The sequence below is a fragment of the Carassius gibelio genome, chromosome A2 (assembly GCF_023724105.1).
Source record: "Carassius gibelio isolate Cgi1373 ecotype wild population from Czech Republic chromosome A2, carGib1.2-hapl.c, whole genome shotgun sequence".
In the NCBI taxonomy this organism is placed as follows: Eukaryota; Metazoa; Chordata; class Actinopteri; order Cypriniformes; family Cyprinidae; genus Carassius; species Carassius gibelio.
In genome coordinates this window covers 27,015,116-27,030,091 of record NC_068372.1, presented here as the reverse complement: position 1 = coordinate 27,030,091, position 14,976 = coordinate 27,015,116, and the positions used below count along the sequence as shown (strand labels likewise).

The following is a 14,976-nucleotide window of genomic DNA, read 5'->3' as shown; positions in this document are numbered from 1 at the left end:
GGAGGAAATGGGGAATGGGTTGGGTCGTGTAGAAGAGAGTAAAGACAGGAAAGGAACAAGAAAAAGACAGAATTATCATCAGAGGGCAAAACATCACAGGGCTCGATTCTGACAGACAAGCAAGCAAGCGGCAGCTAATACATGTCTACGGCACAAGCCAAAGCCAAAGAGCCAGTTCCTCTCGCTATAAAACAAAAATTAGCACTGAACATCTGTGATTTACATTATTAGTTTTACATCAGGAAAGTATTAATTCATTAACATTACAACATCCATACTGCTAACTCAATGCAAATGAAGCAAGCGTAGCACTACTCAAATGTTTTGCAGACAAAAGTGACGAAAATAACTAAAAAAAAAGAAAAAGAAAAGAAAAAAAAGGAAAATAAACTGCACTGCCCACTCCATGATAAGTGTGAGAAAGAGACTAGATCTTTTCTGTTGCTTTAATGGTGGAGTTTTAGTATTCTTCTGCTGCTACCCCTCCCATAGACACATGCACTACACAGAGATCCTAAACATGCATACTGAACATAAACATATAGAAGCCATGTCACTAGAGTTTAGAACATCTAGCCCTGTCTTTATGCCCTGGAATAACACACGTGTGATGATCTGACTGCGGCAGACTTGCATATCTCGTTTTTTCGTTTCACAGCTGCTCAATATGCTTGCCGCAGTCAGCTGATCACACGATATGGTAACATAGAACACAACAGAGGCATTAAATAAACAGATAACAAAAGGACTATGCTTGCAAATTATCTTTCTTCTGTTGTTAAGACACTACAATAAAGCAACATGCCAAGCAAAAAGGTGAAAGGTCATAGTACCAGGTCAAAGGTGGCTTCGAGGGGTCGCTTCAGTGATTTGACAGCCGACTGAGTCTTAATTAGCAGGCAGCGAGCACATGATGGCAATGGGCCAATGGGGTTCAAGCGCATTAACATAAACAGCAAGCAGAGGTGCATCATGGGGGCAGCAGTGCATTTCGGGTAGGTGAGAAAAAAAACAAATAAAAACAAATCATTGGAATGCAGTATATAGGGGGATATCAGGACTAAGGCATGCAGAAATACAGTCCATTCTGTTTTAGAAAACTCTGTACTGAGATTAAATGAACAAGTACATCAATTATGGTAACATTTACAGGGTTTCATTGACAGTAAACATACTTGTAATACGTCAACAGTGGATAACATTGCGCTGGATTGCAAACATACATTTAATGTGCAGAAATGTTACATAAAAATAACTATGACGCTGCCCTCTGCTTGACAGGATGGATTACATATTTGTGCAGTTTAAATGGGAATGGAAATGACTAGGTATATTATACCTTATACAGAGCTCTATCAAAAAATGTAATGCATAAGAAATATTCATAAATCCTTATTTATTGTTAAAGACTGCTGAAACTTTTCAGAAATGTAAATGTTAACCTGAGATCAAATATGTAACCACATAAGAAGTTCCTTCTACATTATTTCTACACACTTTCTAGAAATTCAACATGAAGTAGTCATAAATCCTTATTTAAGGACTCCTGCTCTATTTTTTATTTTTAATTAAATTTTTTTTTTTTAAAGGAACAGTTCAACCAAAAAAACAAAAAACAAAAAAAATCGCTGAAAATGTACTCACCCACCGGTCAATCGAGATGAGTTTGTTTCTTCATCAGAACAGATTTGGGAAAATTTAGCATTATATTACTATCTCACTAATGGATCCTCTGCAGTGAATGGGTGCCGTCAGAATGAGAGTCCAAACAGCTGATAAAAATGTACAAAATACGAGTTCATAATAATCCATAATAACACTCTCTCGAGTGAAAAGGTCCATCCCCATTTGTCCTCTTACATCAAAATCCACGAATATATTTGAGTAAAGTTGTGAAAGCTGTTCTTGCTTGTAAATGGTGCTCGATCTGTGCATATTTCTCTCCTGATTCAGATGAGATTACTTTTTCACTACAGAAAGCAATATAATGGATGGAGGACTCGATTTGAATTTAAAACCTCTTAATGATATTTTCTTTTCTTTACAAACACGCAGCTTTTCACTTCACAAGACATTAATTGATGGACTGGAGTGGTTTGGATTACTTGTGAATTATTGTGCTGTTTTTATCAGCTGTTTGGACACTTGTTTTTACAGCACACATTCACTGCAGAGGATCTATTGGTAAGCAACTGATGTAATGCTTAATTTCTCCAAATCTCTTCTGATGAAGTAACAAACTTATATTCATCTTGGATGGCCTAAGGGTGAGCAAATGTTTGGGTGAACTATTCCTTTAAATGAATGCATCTTTTAAATATGGCACATAAATGTAAATGTTAACCTGAGATCAGTTATATACCATCTGCCAAGTGTTAATTCCACATACAGTATGATGCATGAGAACAGCATTCTATCGCAATGTGTGTGTGATGTACAGTAGAGGATGTGCTCACCATGGCAGCGGCGGCCGTGGCCTGATTGACCTGGTGCTGGGCCGCTTTGATCTTGGCCTGCAGGTGTGCAGGAGGGTGGAAGTATTTGCACTTGTCTCTGGAACAGCGGCCCTTTATGTAATCCATACACACCGTCACTGTGTTATCACCGGGGTCGATCATTGTGCTGTCGGCAGGGTGGGCAAACCTGCAGTCCGTCTCTCCACGAGAGCAGTTGCCACGCTGGTATTCACGACACACCTGAAAATACACAGAAATATAATGCATCGCTTTGCATACTGAGAGACTGCAAAGTTTTGTGTTTTACTGAACTGTTCAATTAAGTTTCATTAATAAAGAAACCCTGTAATCTTAATCTTAGTTTAATTGTGTTCAGAACGGCATGCTACTATTGAAACAAAGAAAAAGTCGTATGCAGTATGTATAGTGTGCAACACGTGAACTTTCTGTATGCATGGATCACCCCACCTTATGTAATTTTACAAATATAAAAAATATATTATAATAAAAATACAATATATTAAAATATAACTAATTAATTTATTATTTGATTAATTGCATTAAAAATAAACCCATATATTAAACCCACATTAATTCCAAACAGGTGTGGCAGTTTAATACTACAGCTTAAAACACTTATTAGTGAATTCTAAATACTTTTGCACATACATATATTCTTTATACACTGTGCAGTTTGTAGAATGATTTAATTCAGTACATGGCCAGTATTATAGAACTTGTTTTTCATCCAGGGGTCAGCAGAGGGCAGCAGCCCCTTTATTTCTAACATATTACCCAGTATGGCTGTAACACACCTGCATGTATGCAGAGATTAAGACTTAAATGTGTGTACATTAAAGAGAAAGAGACAGAGATATTGGCAGTGTGTCATGATGTCATTGCTCTCTGATGACCTCATACCTCCAGTCGGTCTGTTCTGAGCAGTTTCTGGGCGGCCGCTGCTGAAGCAGCAGCAGCTGCGGCGTTGGCAGCGGATGGCACGGATGCCACCCCAGGGCTGCCCGCCATCAGCATAGGTGCGCTGGGCATCATCTCTGTGGGCATCAGCCCAGGTGACACTGGGCCCAGGTACGGATTAAACGCAGCCGCAGCGGCTGCTGCAGCAGCTGCATTGGCGTTGGTTGCAAGGCCTGGCGAGACCGAAAACATAGGCTGAAACAGACAAAAATAATCATAAATGAAACTGATAGAGTGACACTGCTATAAATCGACTTTCTGTTTCTGTGGCTTATGCAAATGATATAGTCAAGGGTCAAAAAAATAAGCATTGTTGTTTGACTACTTACATACACTTAAGTACCGTGGAAGTACATGATTTAATGTTATTGAATTGACTGCCATATTCATATACCATGATCTTATCATGTTTTTAATAAATGCATGGTTACAATAGTTAATCATTTATAGCTGCATTCTTTCAACTTCGGTGTATTGCCATACTCCGTCCTAATGTCAGCCCAAAAGATGCTAAATAATAAGTATATGCATCTATAATCTCATCTATAGTCTATGGGTGGAAGGTCTTTCTCTGGTATAGCTCCTAAGCTATGGAACTCTTTGGCCCCCTGGCCCTGAGGGAATTAACCACGCTGCATCAATTTAAGTCTAAACTCAAATATAACCCTTCATGTGTTTCTTAAACTTTTTCCAAAACTCCATCTAACTAGTCATAATGATTCCTTGAGAACCGTTAGTCATATGGACCTGACTTATGCTTCAACTGTCCACCTTTCTATGCTGTCAGTTATATAATAATATGGTTTATGTTTGTTTTTTTGACTTTATTGATATATGCAACTGCAATCGCTCATGTCTTGGACTGGGCAAATGCCTTCTTGTCCATTAAGTAATTATGTGTAAAATTGTTTGTTCCTTACTGTCATTATGTAGCGTCCTTGAGCTTGGGAAAGGCACTATATAAATTAAACATATTATTATTATTATATCATTAGTACATATTAATATAACTACGTTTCCGGGCCATTGTATATATATATCAAAATAAAAACCTAATTAAGCATATACTCATAAAAGTGACAAGCTATAAATACACTTTAACAAACATTAGACTAACATTTACAGAAATTCCTTATGTATGGAAACGGCCTAATCTCTCTTGGGGTCATAAGAATGGAGCCTCACCATTGGCTGAAGCTGACTTCCAGGCATGATGGCATTGGCTAGCTGCATCTGCTGGGCAAGCATTGCCATGTTCTTCTGCTGGATCAGATTGTTACGGCCATTAATCTCCAGCTGTGTCTTCAGGTGAGGAGGAGGGTGCAGGTACTTGCAGTTCTCTCTGGAACAACGACCCTGAGAGAGACAAAGAGGGAGAGTGAGAAGAAGACAAGAAAAGGAAAAAAAATATATATATTAAACTCATGTTTATGTGACATTTGTACACATGAAAATAATAGTATTAGTAATTTAAAACATAAAACAAAAATTGTATTCAAAAAAATAAATAAATATAAGACTGACATTAAAAGCATGAATATTATGTCATCCCTACTTATTCACTGTGTTTTTCAAAACCTCTATGACTTTCTATATTATTTGTTTATTATTATTTAATTTTTTTCATGAGTTATTAGGCAGAATGAGTCATGAGGGTTAATGATACGAGGATGAGTAAATTAAGTAATAATATTAATTTTGTGGGTGGACTAACCATTTCTCTCTTATTTTCCTCTAAATTCCTTAAATATGCTCTACTGACTTACAACAGGACTATTATAGTTAATTAAAAAAACATAACTTAACTGACATTAAATGTCAGCATAGAGCTTCACTTTATGTACTAACTAAAGCTGTAAAAAAAAGAAGAAAAATTATAATAATTAAAAACAAAAATGAAAATGAAAAGAGAAACTGTAAAAACGTTTTAATAAAAGCTATAATAGTATCTTGATGTTGAAATAACACAGACTCAAAAGGCACCGTGCAAATTTTTTAGTAGACACATACTTTTGACAAAAATGTACCCAGCAAAACACACTGTACAAAAGTACAGTAACACAAACCAAATTAAACCCATAGCATGGGTGTATACCAATCAGAAATTCTTTGCATTTGAAAATTAATTGAATTAACAGTGAATAGTAAATTGCATGCAACTGGCATCTCCTGTTCTGGTTCACTCTCTCTGTAGAGAGTAGTAGAGAGAGGGAACACCCTGTTCCCATTCCTGCTGACAGTATTGAGTGCACGGGAAAGCCCTCCGCTCTAATGCATCTGACCGCAACCCTGAAGCTGCTTTCAGCCCATGTGGAATCGGCCCTGACAGGCCGCCACTCAATTGATTAGCTGAGAATCGATTAACGAGTCACATCAGTGCGAGAGAAATTCATCTGAAGGGTTTATGGATCTACAGTAACCTGTGTGCCCCCGTCCACACACACTCAGATGATGAGTGTCTTTATCTGGGCTGCGTAGGCGAGTATGTCAGGACATCAGCCGCTCGTTAACCTGCTCTCATCTGACGCCGGTCGTCATGTCTGTCTGCTGTGACCAGAATAAAGCCTTTTTGCCAATTTCGGTGGTTAAAATGTTCAATTATCTCAGCAACCAGCACTTTGGGAGAGTGTTGTGCAGTTGTGATCACTGGATGGATTTGGATGACTACACAGGGCTAAAATGTTTCTGGAGAGTGAATCGACTTCTCTCCTAAACTCACAATGCCAAAACATGCTTTTATGCAAAGCATTTACAATTGCTTGAACAGAATGCAGTTAACTGGAACTTGGTTTCCATGAACTAACAAACAAACACAAAACTACTAACAACAAAAACATTTATAATTCATATTTTTTTTATATTTATATTTATTTATATATTTATATTTATTATATATTTATATTTTAATTTATATTTTAAATATATTTTAAATAACTATTTTATAATTTATTTAATAACATTCTGGGCGTTAAATATTATTCAATTATTTTTTATTTGTGGCATCCCATAATACAGCATTGTTTAGATACATTTTTGTTAGAGCCGAGAAAAAAATAGCGTGGTTTTATTTTACACTAAAGTTCTGACTACAGCTTTTTGTATTCATTCTTTATTAATATTTTTAAATTACTGTAAAATTGTGGAGGGGGGGGGGTGTACTAATTAATAAAATTAAGTTATTTACAGTTATGATATAGCAGAAGTGCATACAAATAAAAAATTTAACTTTCTACAGTTTGGGGTCAGTAAGATTTTTGAAATCTGATCATGTTTTTGAAAATCTCTTTGCTCACCAAGGCTCCATTTACTTGATGGAAATACAGTAATATTGTGAAATATTATTACAATTTAACATAACTCTTTTCTAGTGTACTATATTTTCAAATGTAATTTATTCCTGTGATGCAAAGATGACTTTAGTGTCACATGATCCTTCAGAAATCTTTTTAGTGCTGATTTGCTGTGCTGCTTTACATTTTTTAGTATTCTTTGATGAATAGCAAGCACAAAAATATTTTGTAATGTTATAAATGTCTTTACTGTCACAAAACAAAAAACAAACAAACATACAAAGAAGCCAAACTTAGAACTGTAGTGCATATACATTACAATTCAGCTAGGACCTGTTAGACAAACATTGTGAGCGAGAGGTCAAGTCAGTCACTTCGAGGGGAAAATAGCAGGGAGTCAGATGTCCCTCAGCGCTATCACACACAAGCACAACCCTAAATGTTATCCCCTCTCTGGGTTTGTCTTCCTCCACTATCATACGCTGACAGGCGTCATCAGTTCATCCTGGTCACTGATGATGTAAAAAGTGAAGATCTCCACCAGCTGCAAATACTATTAATGAGTTCTTCCCAACACAAATAAACTAGGGACTTATCTATTACAAGTCTTGATTTGACTAAACACCTGTTTAACAATCACATTTACACAACACATTAGCAGTCTGGTAACACATACACTTAAAATAACATGTTAGAGCATTAAGATATGAAGTTATTTTTAGCCTTTTATGTCTAATATGAACTCATTGCAACTGAATTCACTTTGTATAACAGGTCAGTGATATCCCACAGAGACAGAGGCTCAGCAGAAGCTTCTAGAAGTGTGACGTGAGTTTGAGCTCCTATCTACGGAGCATGTAGAAAATAAATAAAAGGCACACATACTCGGCCGTGAGCCGGCCAATCAAAGAGTGTCTGGCTGGTATTCTGTGAGCTGAAGTTTCTGCCATCTGTTTAAGACATTAGTGAAGCTGGCCTCTGTGAAACAACACTGGGCTAGGAGAAGATGAAGACTCTCTCAAAACTGAGACTTTAGTTCCTTCGCCATTTCGGCTAATTTGACTCATGCAAATATAACAAGAATAGTTTCCTAATTTATCATACCCCTGCTAAACCCTGCTAAATGTTGCTAACCAATCCTACTTTAGCAACTGTTGCTATTATAGTTATTTATTTTTTCCAGTGTAAGTCTCATTTTACAGAAAACATAAAAACATGGTGAACAATGAGACATTTTTGATTATGATCTTAGCATTTAAATTTTTTATTATTATTTAAAATGCTGTGTAATGTCACTTGATAAAAAATAATAATATTAAAATTAAATAAAATTAATTTAAGAAAATTATGGAATATTTGATATCCTAATGTGCAACTACTGTTATTATAAAAAAACATTATATAATTATACATCATTTTATTATATTATTTAATAAATAATTTAATAATGCTTTTATTTAATGGTTAAATTTTTTTTAGATAACAATCCACAAACAAGGTTTAAAATGCTACAAATAATAATAATTATTATTATATTATTTAATAAATTATTTAATAATTATTTTAATTATAAATAGTTTTTCCACATCTTAAGATATTGATCCGCTAATAAAACATCACCTACCTTTTAAAATGTTATAAAAATGCTATTATATTTTATTTAATAAATAATTTTATAATAATTAGACTTTGTTTCCTGCACATTTAGACAGTGATCCACTAATCAACATCACCAGTCTGTTATACACACACACACACACACACACACACACACACACACACACACATATATATATATATATATATATATATATATATATATATATATATATATACACACATTCCTGCACTGACACTTAATATTTGTCACAATCAAACATTTGAAGGAAGTCAGATACAACTGTGAATGTAAGCAATGAAAATGTTTAAAGGATCTGTGTATGTGTGTGTGTGTGTGTGTGTGTTTATGCGGGTCTGTGCATGTTGAAGGGTGTGTGGGTGAGAATGTTCTGTTAAAGGTGTGACGCGGCCCTACTGAGCATGTGCCAGAGGTACTACTGTACACTCACTGATCTGCTCAGAGGAAGAGGACAAAAAGGAGAAAGAAGGGGAAAGAATGAGGAGAGAATCAAGTTGAAGGATGAAAGAAAGACGTGTTTATGGGAGAAGGGTGATATGAGGCGAGCTGTGCGTGTCAGGGCTAACAGAGTCGAGTTACACTCACCCCATCTAACCCCATTCACCCCTATCCATAACACACACATGTAAGAACATGATTCATTTAACTGAAGAGTCATTCAGTGGGAGACAATGTTAGATCTAGAGTAGTGTGATCTGGAGCAACGGAGCTCTTAACCAAACCTTACCAACATTTAACTATTACTGTTTTATGCTTTAGTTGTCATTTTGTACTTCTTTGCACTTCTCAGTAGCTGACCAGGTTTACGTACACTGCAAGTTGTATTCTGTATATAACTCTGTATAAAATACTTTAAATTAAATTACATTAAACATAGAATTATAGATTCTGACCAAAATAAATCTTCCTTTCATAGCTGCTAACACAAAAAAAAAAAAAAAAAAAAAAAAAACGAATTGTGAAACAACAAAAAGTGCCCATGATGAAAAATGATAATATACAGTGTACCCCAAAAGTATATGGATACTTTTATATATTAATACAAATAATGCATTCTTTTGTATAATGCAAATGCATTTTTAAGGAATCAAGATAATGAATATTGTAATATGCAAAATCATCCTGATAAAATTCAAAGATTCATTATCTATCCATTTACTTTATTTTGTTTAAATTAAATTATTGATTGATTTTTGTAGCTTGCACTGTTTTTAGAAGCAGCTGACTGGACTGAGTCATACAGAATTTTGTTACAATGATCTACCATCATTTTTATTTTTATTTTTGTTTGAAAACCGATCATTTTTTTAATGTCCAATTATTATGCCCTTGTTTAAATATACACAACCGAATTTTTTTTTTTAATCCAATATAATTCCTATTTCGATTGAATATATTTCTGTCTGGCAAGTTCAAGAACCACCTATCATAAGTGCTAATATTCCTTTCCAAGTTTTTTTTGTTTTACGTAGAGGTAAAAAAACCTCCAGTTTTGCAAGGCAGGAAATGCATTTGAAACCGGATCCTCAGGTCAGTCTCTGCACCACAGACAGCCCTGTCAGTGAAATCAGAGAGGCTGGAGAGAAAGTCATTCCTGATCATCACTCGGCCTCCTGACAGCTGATGGAGAGAGGGAGAGAGAGAGAGAGAGAGAGAGAGAGAGAGAGAGAGAGAGAGAGAGGATGCACTCTTTCCAGCACCACTATGACAGGTAACGACCTTGTGTACAGGTCACTGCTTGTGCATGGCAACATATAAGCACAGAAGGTAAATTTCAATCACCTCAGGTGCAGCTTCTATGCATACATTTACAGACATACCAATTAATTAACACCCAAAATTAATTATTTAATTAACACATAAAAACTGCAGCTAAGTGCATATCTGTCAAACAAATGTACATTATTTCACAGGTTGTGAATTACACTTTAATGCAGACACACTTGTAGCATTTTTCTTCCCTGAAATCCACTTAGTCAATGTCAGTGTCAGTAAAAGTTTCTTGCACCAAAATTGATTTAGTATTACGTGACTCTCTCTGAATGAAACAAGAAACAAGAAGGGTTCTCTCGTCATTACAAATTGGCTGACGTTCCCTTTCACAGCTGGACTAAAATTCCGGGGAATAAAGGTCAACTCAGCCCATCTCAAGTTTAGCTGACTGTACAAGGATAGGAGAGAATCTCAGTCCAAAGGCCTCCTAAAACACCTCTTATATCATCAGTCTACAGTTTATACCATCATATTGAATTAGCTTAGTTTTTAGTTGTTAATTATAACAGGAATATTTGAGTTATTTTGTGTTGAATCATTCACTTGCACAGAAAACATGCTAAACTTCTGTTTTACAGCTGGTGAAGGCAAACAAATAGTGTCCAAAATGTATCGATATACTGTAGCATCACTGACATGGATAAAATCACTAGCACAGATTAAATGGTGTGAGTGAGTGTGTGTGATTTGAAGGGGATGGAGGAAGGTCTCATGCGCATGTATAGTGTCAGCCACTGCTGTCCCGCAGCAACAGAGTCCCTTTGTACTCGCGCTGACTTACAGTTTACTGGCGGACGTGTTTTACAATGTGTGTGTGTGTGTGTGTGTCTAAGTGCTCAATGGTGATCTAACAATTTCCCCCTCATTCTGTGCCTGTATATTACTGAAATAAGTCCTGCTCTTCATTTTGACTAATGAAGTGAATTTATTCTCATGGAAGCCGTTTCAACTTTTTATGTCAGAATTGTGACTTTTTATCTCGAAAATATGATGTAATGTAATCTTTTTGCCTTTTATCTCATAATTGAGTTAGTATCGTGTGATTTTGCAATCATTTGTTGTCGGTTTAAACTTTTTGTCATGATTTTTGATGACTTTTGTCTCATAACTTCAACATTTTGTCCTAAATTTTGGCTTTTTCTTAAAATACATATAAATATTTTTGACTTTTGATCTCATAATTATTAATAAATGTCATAATTTAGTCTATGTTGTAATTATGAGTAAATTACATAATTCAGACTATATCTCATCATCTCATAATCTTGATTTTTCTGTGATAATTATGATTTTCCAAAGCAATTATTATTATTATTATTATTATTTGTTTGGGTGTTGCAATCATTGCTCATACTAAGGACTAGTGATTTAAACAGACCCCTAACCATAACTATTACATCTTGGCATATAACTAAATTTACAAATTTTGTGTTCAGGATATGAATGATATCTCAAATCATGCTGCTTGCGGAGAAGAAATATTACTAATGCTTTTCAAAGTGACTGACAGGACCAGATCTGTGGACAATTTTTGCATTTGTACCATCTTAGCAAGCACACAGCAACACACTAAAAACACTCTAGCGTCACAGTAGCTAGTTTTACACCATATTTCATAGAAAACTGTAGTTCTCTTTTTCTGTACATTGTTCATCTATTCCTCCATCTCTGACTACAGCTTTGTGGCTGGCGGGGAAAGAAAGAGAGAAGCAGAGAGAGATATCTTTTCTTGTTAACAGTTTCTGTGCCGTACACACCCCTCTGACACCGTCAAGGTTCTCACGGTGCACGTTTGTTGTCGTAGTCTCACGCCTGTCAAGATTTCCTTACACATTTCTCACGCGACCACACGCCTGGCTCATCCAGAGCTAAAGGGTGGGGTTAAAGGTCACAGAGCTGTCTGCCGTAATTAACATCATTCAGATATGTGTACTCTATTCTCAGAATTTAGTTCTATTGAGCTAATAATATGTTCTATCCCTAAACCTAAAACACGTTTGTGAGACGGTTTCACACAAAAGCATTTTCATATTTTCAGTAAGACATTAAGATGACTGGCTGGTCCCCATGTAGGCAATAACTGGCATGCACATAGACGTTTAACTCTCTGTATGATTTCCTGATCAGCCTGAGATTACGTGGTTCTCAGTAACAGGATTAAGAGTGTTCACAGTGGCTTTAGGGCGCTACAGCCGATTAGCAGCAATGTGAGCTGTCCGGTATGACACAGGATTAGGATTATAATTCCAGGATTATCCGTATAGACTCCATAGGATTATCCGACCCTCCCTCCTTTACCCCCAAAGTCGGGGTGATCTCTTTCAGGTCCTGTTCAAAGACATTTAGCTGATAACTTCTAAAATGCAGCTGTGGTCTGCATGTGTATGAAATACTTACTACAGTTATTTATTATTTGCAAAAAGGTATAAATATATGCAAAAATAATAACAAAACGATATTAAAATACAAAAAGTAAATTAAAATAACACACACAAATCAGCATGTTAGAATGATTTCTAAATGATCATGTGACACTGAAGACTGGAGTAATGGCTACTGAAAATTCAGCTTTGCATCACAGGAATACATTTCATAAAATAAAAAATATTATAACAGAAAAAAGCTATTTTCGGCTGTCATACTATCTCACAATATTTTCTGTATTTTTGAACAAATATATGCAGCCTTGGTGGGCGTAAAAAACTAAATCAATTGATAAATATTAGAATTTAAATTCTCAATTTTCCGTTTCCAGAGATATGAATGGAAGTAAATGTAAGTTTTACTCATTATTTGATCAGACTGCCAAATGTAAACAGATTTTTTCATAAATTTGGACTAAAAATGCAAAATAAACATCTATTTCTTCCCGATTCTTCATTTTTTAATCCACTCTGGGTAAAATGTGCAACAAAGTGAGGTCATAGTGAGAATTATATTAATATTTGTTATGTTTATTGTTGCATACTGCATACAATAACACATACTATTTTAATAGCATGTCGTATAAACAGATATTAGGTAGTATAAACTGCTAAGTATGCAGTAAACAGTATTGCATTTCAATCATAGCTCCTATGAGACAACGTGCAATCTGCTGGTCATTACCACAAAATAAACTACCACAGAGATCCCGTTTCACCCCGAAGGGGTTTATTATGGAATAATGACCAGCTGACTATATATTATTCTGTGTCTTCTTAGCAAATAAACAAATGAAATATTGATTTGAAATAATTTGATACAGCCATGTGATAAAAGACATAAAACTAGCAACAGCAACAAAAAAACACTCAAATATAATGTTTAACAGATATTATACGAAAACAATTACTGCAGAATGCTGGGATTGACCAATCAAAATCAAGAGCTGTATAATCAGTGACTATATACTCTGTTATAGGCATCTATCATCAGATTCACAAGCATTTAAAAACTGGACTCCTTTCGTCTGTCTTTCATCATTATTCCAGAGCTTTGATAATTGCATTCAGTGTGTTTTCAATCCTTTTTCATAAATACACATCAGAATGAGCTGGGCTTAGATGGAGGGCTCTGTTGCTAGGAGACCATGACCACGACAGACATGAGGTTTGAGCAAACAGTCTGTGGAGGGCTGGTCACATCTGTACCATCACAGTGTGTGTTTTCAAACACGCACAGCCTCAAAAATATCTGCAACTATATTCATTTCACCTAGAATGCGACACACAAAATGTGCATTAAAAGCACACAAACATAATTCTGTGTGTTAATGTGATCAAGAACAATTTGAATCTCTAGAAATGAGGTGTATCACATGTACCGTCCGTGTGTTATGGTTAATGCGCTAATGAATAATGCAGTTTGGTGACCCCTCCCTCTTAAAGATCGATGCGTCGAGGTTGATGATGCATTTCCTGTCAGACAGAGCTTTGATGACTCAGCTCTACAGGAAGTGCAGGGTCCACTCCCAGAGTTCACTAGAAGCTGAGTCACGCAGCAGTGAAATCGCTCTCTTTCACAGCGACACACAGGGCTGGACGACCAGTGCACACACACACACACACACACACGCACACACACTGAAGTAGGTCAGGGTCAGGCTGTTCCCGATAAGCAGTCTATCTAACTCTTTCAGGGGCCAATTCAGGTTTAAAACTTATATGCATGTCCTCCAGTGCACATGACTCCCAGAGCGCATTGCATTTGAGCAAACTTTATTTTTTAATTTCCAAAAAAAAACCACATACAACAAGTAACTCACTGGTGTCTCACATAAAAATATGGTAGTGCTGTAATACATTTTTTGTGTGAATGTTTAAATAAAACAAAAAAAGAACAGAAAAAGATGCGTGAGAGAAAGGGAAGGAGCAGGAATTGATGATTTCGTAGGACACACTGGGACAGCTCTCTCTGTCTGCTGGTTGGGTTCATGCTTGGTGTGAGTGTGTGTGTCAGATCCCAGTGCTGGTTTGTTTCTATGGCGTGATCCAGGAATGAAAACGTCCTCTGTGGATTTACTGCGCTCATGTTTATGCTTTCAAACAGTCATTTATTCTCTAATGAATGCCCAGTGTGTCTGTGTTTTCTGTGAGTGTACATTCCATGAGCGTGTCACTAACACTGGTTGGGCTGCTGTAGGCCATTCACTGCTCTGTCTCCATACATGGTGAGACTGGTTCAGTCCCATTCTCTAGTGCTTGTTAATCACATTTACTAAATGTCTATATATTTATTTATATATATATATATATATATATATATATATATATATATATATATATATATATATAGTATATCAAATACTTCTCTATCTGAATTACAGACTGATAAATAGAATGGTAGAATAACAGATACT

The 14,976-nt window shown here is 35.8% G+C and overlaps 1 protein-coding gene across 50 annotated transcripts in view; it reads right to left on the bottom strand.

Annotated features, from left to right (window-relative positions):
• Positions 1 to 14,976, bottom strand: part of LOC127935459 (muscleblind-like protein 1) — a 50,392-nt gene that overhangs the window by 8,896 nt on the left and 26,520 nt on the right. For 19 of the 50 annotated variants that reach the window (XM_052533591.1, XM_052533568.1, XM_052533668.1 and 16 more), the window contains exons 3-5: positions 4,620 to 4,790; positions 3,378 to 3,629; positions 2,457 to 2,696 (exon numbers count right to left, since the gene is read on the bottom strand). In XM_052533591.1, the coding sequence (XP_052389551.1) occupies positions 2,457 to 2,696; positions 3,378 to 3,629; positions 4,620 to 4,790 (663 nt within the window). Of the gene's footprint in view, positions 1 to 824; positions 888 to 2,456; positions 2,697 to 3,377; positions 3,630 to 4,354; positions 4,391 to 4,619; positions 4,791 to 14,976 lie in introns of those variants that run through there. The other 31 variants (XM_052533406.1, XM_052533520.1, XM_052533434.1 and 28 more) reach the window with 4 other exon arrangements.